At 36.2% G+C, this 14,169-nt stretch overlaps 1 protein-coding gene across 1 annotated transcript; it reads right to left on the bottom strand.

The window, feature by feature from the left end:
* Window positions 1–856: 856 nt before the first annotated feature.
* LOC128018070 (LIM/homeobox protein Lhx4-like) lies at window positions 857–11,405 on the bottom strand. The gene is made up of 6 exons (XM_052603453.1): window positions 11,104–11,405; window positions 7,802–7,973; window positions 5,454–5,656; window positions 4,078–4,232; window positions 3,814–3,985; window positions 857–2,722 (listed from the first exon to the last, which is right to left on the bottom strand). Exons 1-6 carry the CDS (start codon window positions 11,186–11,188, stop codon window positions 2,334–2,336), a joined length of 1,176 nt encoding a protein of 391 aa, XP_052459413.1. The 5' UTR covers window positions 11,189–11,405; the 3' UTR covers window positions 857–2,333.
* Window positions 11,406–14,169: the final 2,764 nt, after the last annotated feature.

Below are 14,169 nucleotides of genomic sequence, written 5' to 3'. Positions count from 1 at the left end.
TTTTTTGGGTAAATGAAATGCGCATTCCCATAGGCTACAAATCGAATCCACGAATGCACGTGTCCAATTTGTACAACTTTTGAATGTGGGATTTTACTCACAGTTGTGTTTTTCTGGTCACTGAGGAGAACACCAAGCAGCCTGTTTGTCCTCATTTCATAGAGCAGTTTACAATAAGGTAACATTTAGAGGATTAGGGAAGGTCTCTATATGGCTCTGGGTTTGACTAAACAGCAATCTTCTCGTGTCTATGGAAGCAGAAGGATGAGCGCGTGCACCCGACGAACAGATGTGTGACTGATGAGTTCCACGTGTGTGTGTCGGGCTTTGTAGAAATGTTTCTTTGTTCCTGTAAAACCAAAATGTATGGACACATAGAAACATAGTTTTTGTAATTAAGTATTTGTTGACGTGCACAATACCACCAATTAACAAAACAGTAAAGAATGTTATTGTTTGAAATATGCAAAGTGTTAAGCATTGAAATACTGAAGTAATTCCGCTATAGGCCTAATAAACACTTTAAAACCCTGCTTGGTCAATTGTTTATTTTGCCAACAAATGGCAGATTTAACTGAGATGACATAATTAAATATGAGTTGAGTTTAATGACTTTAAAACAGGTTGCTCGACACAAAGCCAGCGTTGTGAGATTATACATTTTCTTATAATGGCTATATTAGTTTTTATCCCTTCTAAACAATAGCTTGTGTAATGTATTTGTTTCTTTGAATGGGAATAAACTATTTACTACAAAAACTACTATTATGTGTTATACTAAGCTTAAGTGTTTAACTTTAAATTCAAAATGTATTAAATGCATGTGAAATAAATAAATAAATGAATACATCGCAGGAACCCAAAAACGATTCAGCTTTATTTCTCCATATAGATTTGACTATACACAATTCATACCATTGGCCAGAAGGCATATAGGACTTAATTCAGTGCTCTTTTTTCAAAGATCCATAGCAATAAATAGTGCTCATGAAACAAGACTGTTGACACTTTTTGAGAATTTACAAAATTTACAGCCATTAAGACTCAACATAGATTCAACAAAACATTATTTCTTAATGAATATTTTTCTTTTTTCCATGTTGCCCTTTGTTAGCTTATATGTTTGCGCTTTAAGTATAGCGTCATCTTCACTCAGTTTACCATTATGTGGGTCCAAATTTTATAGTTTTACATCAACTCACTGTACTCTTTCCCATGATCCAACTCTTCATAATACTGACATTGGTACCCACAACAGGAATAAATAACGCTCAGGCCTCTTATTTGTTGCTTAGATGTGTCAAATAAGAAAAAATACAGTGTAAGTTTCCCTTTCACGTGTTTTGCTTGATAATAACTGGTCAGGCCATTAAAGTACTTGTATCTGTGTAATGGAAATCCACTGTTGTCATCTGCTCCAAAAATAAATCACATTCAAACATATGTATGAGATCCATTTTTGCTCATGGAGCAATGAGTAGGAAATGATGGAAACAAATGGCAATGGGAAACAAAGGTATCTTGATGGTAATAAAAACTGTATCAATATCAAAAATACTAAACATTACCAGAAATAAATAGTAACTTCAACTTTAATCTTTTATATTATTTATTTTGTTTCATTGCTGAGGCAGAATGTCGGACGTTAACGGAAAAACACTGAACAAACAAGGGACCATTGACAGAGATTTTTATGACAACTCAGAGCAGTGCATGCGGATTCATACTTATTAAAAATAATTTGTATCTATTCTTCAGACCTAATGTGAAGGGCCATCTCTAGTAGAGCCGTTTAGAAAGTTTCAACCATTAAAATCCCAAACCCTTGTAAGTAGGAAAGATACAGTACACTTGTGCCACTTGTTTAAATATCAGTCTTTGTTCGGTGCGCTCCTCTATTTCCCGTAATCAGCCTGCCGTGTGCAGTCGAGGAGGAACATACAGTAAAGTGCATCGTGGGACGGTTCTCTTCCTCATTCAGAAACATGCATGGACCCTCTTGTTCTCAAAAACGTGGTGGATTGTGATTGTTTTTCCAGGGTGGTCTGGGGTATGAACGCCATTCGCAGCTGCACACAATTTCATGCTGGAAATCATCCAATCCAGTTTTGAGAACGATGAAAAAATATGACTTACAAAATGATGATACAGCGCAAACATTCCACGGTGGGTTGCTCGTATCAGCGCACCATTCAGCAAGGTCAAGCCACCGTGTTAAAGTAGGTGACGTTTTGGGCCTTGCCACACAAATGTCACCAATTCTGGGAAAGATGTCTATAAAATCGTCAAATTTCTTGTCTATAGTACTGCAATTTCAATTATGACCTTTGCCCTCAGAACTGGGAGTGGTCCATTTCATCAAGCCACGAGGCAGGGCTGGTGGGGAAGTCTGGGTAGCCCGTGCTGCTTCCTGTCGACAGGTCAGAGGTGGGTCCCCCAGCCATTGCTCTCAGAGCTTGACCTACGCTGGGCTGAATGCCCTGACCCATTATGCTGTCCATGTTGAAGCCTAAGTTGTTGAGCAGGGGGGTGTGGCCTGGGAGGGAAGTGATGGATGAGGGGGACTGTGGCAGGCCGTAGGGACTTCCTGCCCGCAGGTCATGGTAAGGCTGCCCGCCCCCCTCCAAGGAGAAGCTCCCGTTGAGCATGTTGCCATTCGTGATGTCTCCGACACTTCCATACAAGCCATTAGCATGACCAAGGTCTGACAGGATCTGGTCTTCTGTTGGTGAGAGCAGACAAAATCAGTGTTAAGATTGTTTCAACAAAAAAATAACTATACTGAAAAAAAAAATGTATGTATGTAGAATGTATGTATTTTTCACTCAGTAATTGCTAGTAAATTGCACAACTATTTACAAAGAAATGCAAAGTAACATTGAATTAAAAGTGAAACTTTGAAGTAGTGAAAATGAAATAGTATTTTCTTGTAAAACCTCGGTGTACATTACTGTTCAAAAGTTTGGGGTGAGTTCATTTTGTTTTATAGAAATTATTACATTTATTTAACAAGGATGCATTAAAAGCCGCACAACTGTTTTCAACATTGATGATAATAACATTGATGTCTATTTCTTGAGGTATATTAGAATGATTTCTGAGGGATCACGTGACACTGAAGACTGGAGTAATGAAGCTGAAAAAGTAGATTTGCCGTCACAGAAATAAATTACATTTTAAAATAAATTAAATCAGAAAACGGTTATTTTAAACTGTAATACGTAGCAAATTTGATCAAGAACACAAAGAAAATCTTCCTGACACCAAACTTTTGAATGGTAGTGTATAGATGCTCCTACACACGGAAGAAGTTATGACAAAGACCTCATTAATATCCATTTTAAAAAGGGGATTACATGCGTCTGGAAATATCTGAGACGCGATGAGCATTTGTCATTTACTTTCTGTACTCACAGGGGCACAACCAGATTCTTTTCTTTCAACAACAACAAAGGCACTGCGAGCTTCCTCTCTAATCGACTAAAAGCTTCACCAATTTTATAGAGTTTGTGCATCGCTGCTTTCATTTCTCGTAAACATGGCCTCTCTTTGAAAGTGGCTCTAGACTTTTATGAGTTCTCAAAATGGGCTGACAAAAATTAAATAATCATTAAAAACCAAACACGTAGCAGAAACCGAACAGAAAACTTCATTGGAATATTCCAAACAATCCACCAAGTGGCATATTTTCAAAATAAAAGGCAAATTAATGCATGAACGGGAATAACAACAAAAAAAAAGTTTCTGAAACGAATACAAAGAGGAGAGAGAAGACAGAAAGCAAGGCATCGTGGGAGATGTAAACAGACTTACCTCTGAAACTAAGCTCACTATCGCTGAGTCCTGCATCATCGGCTGAGCTCTCTTTCTCTGTCTTACTGGACCCTCGATTGCGTTTGACACTTTTGTAGAAATGGCCCCAGCGGTGCCGCCCAGCATCCTTCTTCAGCCGTTTCTCTTTTGCTCGCCTGTTTTGAAACCACACCTGTGGACAGACGAGCCTCAGTAAAGACACAGATAGCCATTTAATCATATTAAACACTTTAAAGCTTCAATTGTGGTTTATAGTCGCCGCACCTGCACCACTCTCATGTCCAGGCCTGTTTCGGAGGAGAGCTGCTCACGAACATGTCGTGCTGGCTTAGGTGAGTTCTTGTAGGCACTTTTGAGCGTCTCCAGCTGTTTGGCTGTGATGGTGGTCCGTGGACGTTTTGCTCCTGTCTCTGAATCATCTGTAACACACAGATTTGAAGAACTTATTAACATTTTGTCTTTTCTGTGCTGCTAAACAGAATTGTAATTGATGCCCCTGTCTGCCTTTGGATTTAGTGCTCAAAAACATTTCCTATTATTATCAATGTTAAAAACAGCTGCATAATAATTTTTGTGGAAACCATGATACATTTTGTTTTCTAGGATTCTTCCATTAAAAATAATCTATTTCATATATAAAATATTTTATAACATCTTTGCTGATACATAAAGCAATAAAACACTAAAGTGTGTCATAAGAAGTTTATAATATTTTAAATAACCAACTTTTAACTTTGAAATGAACTTAAATAACTGTCGTAATGAAAAACACAAGCATAAAGGTGAAAGATAGTCTGAGCAGGACTGAACTGAACTCAAAAAAAGTGAAATATTATTATTTTTAATTCAGCTACACTGATTCAATGTTGAAGTGGAGCAAATTTCTCGAGCATGAGGAAAAATGTCAGGAGCTCATCTACCATGAGGTACGGGTAAAGAAGAGTTTGTGCGATGCTTTGACTGGAAGTGCTCACACATGGCCAGTCGATACTCTCCTGAAACTGTCACACTTTGGCGGAAGAGGGAATAAATCTCTCGTGAGAATGGCATGCCAGTGCGAGTTATTGGGGCCCCTACTATAAAAGTGCATTGCATCACTTAATATAATCAATCAACAGCCCACAGAAATCTCCATAAATACAGTGTGAGGGGCTTTCAGAGGCAGATCCATGAGAGGTCAGATCACAGAGGGACTTAATATCCCAGACACTGAGACCCCACTAGACTGTAGTTAATGATGATTTTGTCTCCTTTACTACCATCCTGTTGCCTCCTCTGATCTCTCGGTGTCTCTGTATGATTGTAAAAGAAGAAGTTAATTACACCGTCTCCACTCCTGAACATTGCTGTCAGAATGATTTCCAGTTGGGACAGAAAATCCAGTGATGTGTGCCGAGTCTGGGACGATGCATCTAAATACCACCAGTTCAACAAACAGCTACAATTCTAATGGGTCAGTAGCAACTGGAATAATTTATGTATATAAATATTAATAATATCTGCTAATTAAAATGTCTATCTATCCAGCTATCTAGATTTTTTTTCAAGGTTACAAAGCTCAAAATGTCTTGCATAACAAGAACAACCAACTGATGGTTCAAGAGGGCAATGTTTACACAGATGTCAAGACAACAGCTCACCATTTTGTTTGGCTGTTTCGTAGTCCTCCTTGCACACGAGCCTCCCGTCCTCCATGAGGTAGAACTCATCACCGGTGGCCAGCTGCCTGCTGCACATAACACAGGCGAAGCAGTGAAGGTGATACACAAAGTCCTGAGCTTTCCGGACCACCTGTGTCGGGGGAATCCCCTGCTGGCACGATGCACATTTTGTCCCAAAACGTCTGCAGGTACACAAATAAAGACACCTCAGTTCGATACAGATTCAAATTCAGGTATTATGCCTTAATCACTAACTAATCCTGCCACAAATACTGTATTTGATTCCTATCTTCCTTTGAGACAGGTTATAAGCATTTGTTCAATGATTATTTTTCACATTTATCAATTATTCTGCAGACATTCTTTTATGCTTAATCCTGATTTCAAGGTTACAATTATTGTCAGCGACTAAAGAAAATACAAACATGACATACTTTTTCTACATTTATATTTATATAATATGAAACATTTTATTTATGTAAAAAGGATTTTATATATATATATATATATTTGTGTGTGTGCAAATAGTGATATTAATAATGTTTTACATATACATTTTGAGAATATTTTTAAATATTCAGATTATATAAGTATTCATATATATATATATATATATATATATATATATATATATATATATATATATATATATATATATCAAAATTAGGTAATAATTAAGGTAAGAATAATTTTTGGCAAATCAGCAGATTCTTTTTCACATTGCAGGGCTGTGTTATTAAATGCGGAAATAAACTTTAGTTTAGATTACTAAATGCTGTAGAAGTATTGTTCAGTCTTAACTAATGTTGTTAATTAAATAATACTGTTAACAATTAAAACCTTATTGTAAAGTGTTACCTAAATTAATTTTAGAGTTTAAGCATCATTACATCTTGAATTTAACTGTGGCTGTTGTCATAAGCAATCTTTTTATAACAGCGAAGGCTGTAATAAGTTACAAAAGCTCAGAATACTACAGCCGGCATCTTTGTTTGTGCTTGTCATGTCCCTGGAGTTGACAAATGTTCTTGATCAATGTAGAAGAGGCAGAGAGATTCACAGGAGAGAGAGAGAGAGAGAGAGAGAGAGAGAGATTCACAGGAGAGAGAGAGAGAGAGAGAGAGACAGAGAGAGAGAGGCCACTAAACGCACGTACAGAATGCCTCATAAAGCACTGAGTCAGAATAGGCTGTAAATCACAGTGTGAACACTGCTAAATAAACCCTCCTTTTACTTAACCAAGGTGAAGTTTTTGCAACATTAACGGGAAGGCGAGCCCCCGCCCCCTCGCTTGTGAACAGCCAGCATTTCCTCCTCCATCCCCCCTCACCATCCTCCTCAGCCGCACCACCACAGTCTTAACATTAAAATGCCTCCTTTTGTCCCCAGGGGCTTGCTAATAAAGTTAGCCTCCACTCTGAGTCTTGCTAGCTTTTTAAGTCTCATTGAAGCCTGTGACATTAAAACCTCTCAAACATGATTTGGTAAAAGCCACAACTGATCCTGTTTTGGATAAAAGTCAAACTTAATTTCCTTCCTTAAAAGCCAAGGGGAAAATCCAACCGTAAAAAAAAGAATAATAAAAAAGGAAAGAAAGGAGAGGAAGACACTGGAAAAATATGCAAAGTTGCTTTCTTGAGTTATTATATAGCACTGGGAATTGAATTTGGGAACATGCAGTCTTTGTGGCTGAGTTCCAGCACACTGTGCTTCCTAACCTGACATGAGAAAAATGAAACAAAGGACTTTATTAACCATGACAGAGAATCTATGTGGCAACCTTTCCTTGAACACACATGCTAGTGCCAAACAGCACCAAAAAGCACAAGAGATTTGACAAAACTGTTGTCTCACAATCCAACTTGACAAGTTCTGATTCTGTCTTTTTCATTCCTTGATAATTCATGCAGCCAATTGTGATTGAAACAATATTAAATAAAATCGCTCATTGTATTATTTACAAAGATGCACTGTATAACTATAGGCCTACATAAAATGTTGCTCCATTAATGACTTAAATTATGCATTTATTTAATTAGATAAGCAAAGGTTATTTGATCTATATCACATTCTTAAAAAATCATATTCATAAAAACTATTATTTTTCTTTACATAAAAGACATCTTGTTTTGCATTCATTAACAATATTATGTGCTTAAATATTTATCTGAATTATTTAAGCTAATTTTCAAACAGATAGATAGATAGATAGATAGATAGATAGATAGATAGATAGATAGATAGATAGATAGATAGATAGATAGATATTGCTATAAGACATAAGGCCAAAGAGTGAATGCTAACTGAAAAACAGAGCATGGACTCACTTGAAGAAATCTTCTTTGCAGTAGACATTCCCCGCGCGAGAGAAACACTTGTCTGCCAGGAGCGCGTGACAGTCGGCACACTTGAGACATTTTGAGTGCCAATGTCGATCCAGCACCTTCAAAATAAACTTATCCAGGATGTGTTGACTGCAACTTGCACACTGAGGGATCTCTGGAGAAACACACGGTCAGAAAGCGATTAGAAATGTGCTTACAGAAATACTGAGCTTGATTTTAACTAAGTAAATAAGGTAGACTTACAGACAATTCTAATAGGTTTCTTATAAGTCTATAACAAATATGGTACATTATAATGTTGGATCGCCTTACATTACACATTCAAATGAATATAATTACTGTGAATTCATGGTTCAAGCTTCATATATGTAGGCCTATTCGTATAATCTGTAATGGGAATAGACGCAGTAACGATCATACTACGGAAAGTTGTTAAATAAAGTGACATGAAAATATAGAATTGCAAGTTGCTTGACTCGAACGTTTTTTAGCATGTTACTAAGCCAACTCCGCTCGTGTGCATTATGTAGAAACGAACAACCTTTTTGTTGATGTAAGTGATGGGGAAAATACTTACGAAACCTGTATTTTAAAAAGTTTTTATTATTTAATATTTGTAAAAAATTAAAGGACATATCAATAAAAATTCGACAAAGAATTATGTCAACTGCACTGAAAAAGAAAACAATAAATACAAATAAAAGTATATTATTAATAATATCATGCTAATGAAATTATAAATTTATTAAATATCTTTTCATTTTAATAAAATGTATTTATTGTAATTCATGTAATTATTATTGTGCATGTGATTAACGTACGTTAACGATTGTGACAGCAAATTTGAAGTACCTTCAAGGAGACAACCTATGGGACCGGTAAAGGCTGGACAGGTGAGGAAAGATGTCCATTTGTTGGTAAATAATCAATATTTCAGAAGAAAATAGGCGAGGATATGAGGACATTGAGATTGAAATCATATAACTGGTCCATCGATTCTTTAACAGAGACAGTCTGTCACTTCAATTAGACTGTTGCTCAAGACAAGTGCTCGAACAAAACAAGCACAAAAACCAAAATATAAAAACAAACATAGATTAAAGTAACGATAAATACAATTTATATTATTCGGTCAAACAGAAGAAATCCGTTTAAGGGTTCAGACAATACCAGCAATACTCGGTATAATTTCTTCAAATCACAATATCATGACATTCAATATCGATATTTGACCTCTGATCCTCTATTCTTTCTGTCGTCAAGTTATCACAAGTACTGTTTTAATGGATTTAACATAGGCAAGATATTCTAATATGACACGAGAGGATATTATTCAGCAGGTGCTTAAATGCGTAATCATGAATAGAGTTTATGCGTCACGTTAACGTAGGGCAAATGTCTAAAAGTTAATCAAAATAGTCCTCTACTGCAATCTATAATATCACAATGACAGAACAATGTTACCTTCACAAACACAAAACACTATCAACACTATAATAATGCGGAAAACATTAACTAAATAACATAATTTTAAAATAAAAAATACATAAATACGTAAAATAAATGTAAATAACATATCATACATTATAAAAACATTAGTCTACTTTTCAAATAGATTTTTTATTTTACCCAAAACACATTTAAGTGTATGTGTAGCCTTGTTATCTTGTTTTTTTTTTGTGCCATTAAACTATAATTTATTTTCCAGTATTTTATGGTATAATTAAATATATATTGTATTTTAAAATATAAAATATATTTATCGTTTCTGGTAAGTTAATTGACAGGTTATTAGCATTTTGTACCGTAGTATTTTACATTCTTCCGTTAAAATGCCTGTGTTCATGATACTGTGTGACGGTTTCTTACAGGCTCGTGTGGTGCTGAAGGAACAGCGCCCAGCGCAGCTTCACTCACCCAACCGCCTTCAGCCTTTTCACTCATTTACTGGATGTATTTGATTAGCCAGTCAATTAAAAGATGGCTACCATTGCAGGCCTTCACGTATGTTTCTGAAATATACCAATTGACACTCGTTTTGTCCGATACTGGTTTTAAACCTTTTTATCATTCAACGCATTCTCATTAAGATCTCGTTGTCGTGAAAACTTCAATTTTCTGTTTTCTTTTTACATAATTGCCCGTATGTTGTTTTAAAAGCACCTTATCCATTTGAATAATAATATTTAGATGCATTCTTAAAACAATCATCACATAATCCATCATGTATATGCCAAGGGGGGTTGAGTAGCAATATATTTTAATCTACTATCATTTAATGAAATTAAGCATTCTCCACTGACAGACCTATATATTGTCTGCTTAACCTTTTGGCCATTCTTCAAAAAAGAAAATAGGCTAAATAAAGTGGTACGTTTTCTTTCAAAGTATTTTCCAACATTTTATTCAGGTAAATGCCCTTTGTTATTATAATGCACGGATCTAGTGACAATTGTTTTTTCTTTTCTTTGCAACAGAAAATTGCAAGAAGTAAAAACAAGCCAGCTCCGAGAAAGGTGAAGTCCATCTGTACATTTCTGAAGCTGAATAATTAGGTCAGGAATTTATCCAATTCAAACTCCATCTTGATTGTGAGATCAGATTATATAGGCCTAACACAGATTAATTTACGACTGATAAGGACCAGATGCAAAGATAATAGGCAATGGTATTTATTTTTATATTAAATGTTCATGTAATGTAGCTGGTTTTATAATCTCTGTTTCACTGAGACAAATAATATGCACGTTGCTCCATTTATCTACTTGGTTATATTAAAATCGGATTAATTGCTTTTTTTCTTTCTTTGTTCCCAACCACAACACAAACATCTTAATAAAAGAAGTGCAATGCAACAGACAGTTGTGCGATCTAACCTTAGTCTGATTAACAAGCAGTCAGGTTGGATTTATTTATTTATTTTATTTTGTGAAAATATAAAGCACACAAACCGATTTTTTACGATGCATGACATTTAGTCCAGAGCTCAGTTACGACCAGATTCAAGAAGAAGAACATTCATCGGTTCTTATAAAATTATATTTTGGATCTAATGCACGAACAAAATTTTATGATATCTACAGTTAAAGCTATTTAGTGCATAAAGAATAAAGCTTTATGCGTCGGATCAAATTGTATCACCCAATTAGTAGCTCACATTTAATTCCCCAGTGGAGTTTAATTAAAAGCTGCATGTTATTCAACAGTGGTGGCCTGCAGACGCCCGGAGGAGGCCTGCCAATATTCTGATGAACTAATCAATAAGGAGAAGAAAAAGCTCTTACGTTGCAGTTGCACTCCGAGGATGTCCGGCAGACCCTTCACCGCGCTCTCGCCGGGCAACACAGCCGCACTCTGCATCATTTTCATCCAGTCCGGTAAAACGCGCACATGCACCCGCTCGCGGAGGTCTTAGAATCTCAGATGTGCGTGAAATAATTTTCCTCCCCGGATAGTGTCCCTTTACAGTCCTTCGCGCCTGTGGTTATCCTCGTGAAATAGTCGGGCGCCCGTGTGTTCTTTCGCTGTGTGTCACACAAAACGCTTGATTCATTCACACTGCAGGGGCGGCCCAAGCGTCACTCCCCCGGGGGCCAATGGGAGGCGTGGCCGGGAACGAGAGAGGCGGGAACTTGTGCGTCTTGCGCTCTCAGGTAAGTGGAAAAAGCGATAAGGAAGTGACGATGATAAATACAGTGGCACTACTGAAACCTCAGGATCTGAATTGTTTTTAAACTCTTTTGTGACCTGGCATGGGTCAGTCAATGAAGTAATTTAAATATTAGGCCTACGTGAGTATTTAACACGTAGTTTTAATTCAGCATTGCTTTAGTGGATATTTACGTAAACACCTCGAATACATACATTTTGATGTATTTGGATATGTAACGTTAGCCTACGTAGACATGGCAAAGCTTGACTGTAAAAATAATTATAATAATAAAAAAAAAGAAATAAAATGTTAGTAAACCCTGTTAATTGATTGCCTGTAAGTTACCTTAACATAAAGACCTACTGTAAAATTGAAAAATAATAATAAAATGTTAATTATTTTAAAAGGCTTTTTTTTAATCTAAGAAATTAAAAAAAAGAAAAAAAAAAGAAAAAAAAGAAAAGAGTATGAATTACAGTTAAAAATTATCCTCCACGTACTGAGAAAATTTCAACAGCAAGATAACCTACAATTTTTTGAACTCCATCCGTGAACGAGCCTATAGCCTACTACATTAGTTAAAATTTTATTTAAAAGTAGCCTAGTTGTTTATTTTTATCCTTTTTTGTTACGCAGAATAGCTCTCTTGTCCTGTTGATCTGAACAGAACAGCAAACACTCTCAACAGTGCCTTGAATGCGTTCGCTAAGAATATAAACTCAAGTAAGCCTTTATGTTGTTTACCAGCAGTCGATCCTGGCAGGATTTGTTTCATTCGAGCTTTTCTCCCTCCGGAGAGAGCAGAGATCAAGCGAGATGAACTCAGTCTTCACTTCCAATTCTCTTCATGGACAGTATAATGCGGCGCGTGCGCTCGCGAGCTCTGACAGTCACCGCTTCATCAAAACGAGCTTCAGAGTGGAGCAGTCAGTCTCATCATCGTCAGTCTCGCTGCTTTTCTACGTAGCCTGCATCACGTATGTCTTTAGGTTTTTTTTATTATACCTCACTCCTCTCGTGCTCATTCATTTTTATATTACAATATATGTTCTGGAAGCTCTGAGATGCGTAGACTCAAGAAGATATAGGCTTCACTCTCAGAAATAAAGGTACAAAATCTGTCACTGCATATTTGTACCTTAATGGTCCATTTTGGTATTATATTAATATATATTTGGTATTATATTAAGTACATATTAGTACTTAAAGTGTACATATTAGAACCCACAAAAGTGTACCTTTTGAGGTACAGTAGCTACTAGTGACAGCTTTTGTAGAGTGTATAGGCTTGTAAAAGGCTGATGCGCGACAGACCAAACTGAATATAAGCTACTGCAAATTGTAGTTTTTATTGGAATTTGTAAATGATAAATAGTAGCCTATTTATACATCATTTTATATTAAAAAAGGTTAGGTGAAGTCTTTCAAATGGCTTTTAACTTTTCGTTTAGTTTCATCATTTCGTAATTCTTTTCAGTTCGATCCAAATGCATTATGTAATTGTATCCATCTTCAAACAAACAATTCTACCCAACTCACAACACTTAACTGATTCTCAACTGAATCTCTCAGTCTTGTTGAAAGCAGTTAATGCTCTTGTTTCAGAACACCAATAATAACAAATTAAAAGCAATAACATCCTAAATTATTCCACTTGAAATTGGAGGCACAGGAGTAACATCCTATACAGTTAAAATAATCTCATTTATATACACATCGTATTTCAATCCTGCTTGCCTGGTTTAAAATAGAGTATAAAATTATAAATCATGGACAGTTATGTTACAAAGACGTGGATGTCATCAAAGTCCGATTATCTCAAGTTTTAAACAACTCGGACGGGCTCCAGTGTAATTTAGTTAAATGAAAGTGATCATCAAGCTGATTAAATGGTGGCAAACACAGCAGCCCTTAAGCTTCACCAGATCCCCTCTCTATGGTCCAATGGTGGACATGGGAATTATCCCGGGCCACGCTTTTGATTTTCATTTTGATTATGACGAGGAGTTATTATGCAGATGATTCAATTACGCTGATGGTGAAGTGAAAATGTGAATTTTGTCTTAATTAAACAACAGGCAAATGCTCAGTGTTTTGCCACATGACTAAATGCATTAATCCACGCATAGGTTAGTGGACGCGTTTGCACAAAATCAGTTTAAGTCACTATAAAATTCACTAAAGGGCACCTGTCCGAACAACGAGAGACCTGTGCACTATAATTCAGCGAAAGGGTGCGGCTCCCGCTGACCCGAGAACCTTTAATCACTGCCAGTATTTCACAGTAACCGCATTCTGACACCTCGAGCTGCTGCTCCATCATATCAGTAAAACGCGATCATTAATAGATCAGATTTCAAACCCTTCACCTGTGAGGCCATTGAGCTTATTCTTTGAAAAATGCATGTTAATATTAGGCTACATATAAACTGAAATTCAGATGGAAATAAAACCAGGAACACAAAGTAACACGTTATATCATTATAATCAAATAAAGCACCCATGACGAGACTGCACGAAACACAATCAGTTCACACAATTATAAATGAGCTACAGGGGTGAATTAAAATAACCATACATGACCCTCCCCCTCCTCAGGTGATAGTACAATTGAAAAAATATATGTAGAAAAATACTTTTTATTATATCTGGTTTATAATGTGATTTAGGCTATGTTAAATATAGTAGGCTTTTATCT

Source organism: Carassius gibelio, chromosome A8, assembly GCF_023724105.1.
Source record: "Carassius gibelio isolate Cgi1373 ecotype wild population from Czech Republic chromosome A8, carGib1.2-hapl.c, whole genome shotgun sequence".
NCBI lineage: Eukaryota > Metazoa > Chordata > Actinopteri > Cypriniformes > Cyprinidae > Carassius > Carassius gibelio.
Note: the sequence above shows the minus strand (reverse complement) of the source record. Positions and strands in the feature narration are given on the sequence as shown.

Bases quoted from the DNA above. Each gene is read 5' to 3' on its own strand.
- LOC128018070 (XM_052603453.1), bottom strand. From the start codon at position 11,188: ATGAAAATGATGCAGAGTGCGGCTGTGTTGCCCGGCGAGAGCGCGGTG. The intron at 5,657-7,801 runs GTGAGTCCATGC...GTGTACCTGCAG, and splicing joins TGCAAAGAAGATTTCTTCAA to ACGTTTTGGGACAAAATGTG. The intron at 4,233-5,453 runs GTGAGCTGTTGT...TGTGTGTTACAG, and splicing joins CGAAACAGCCAAACAAAATG to ATGATTCAGAGACAGGAGCA.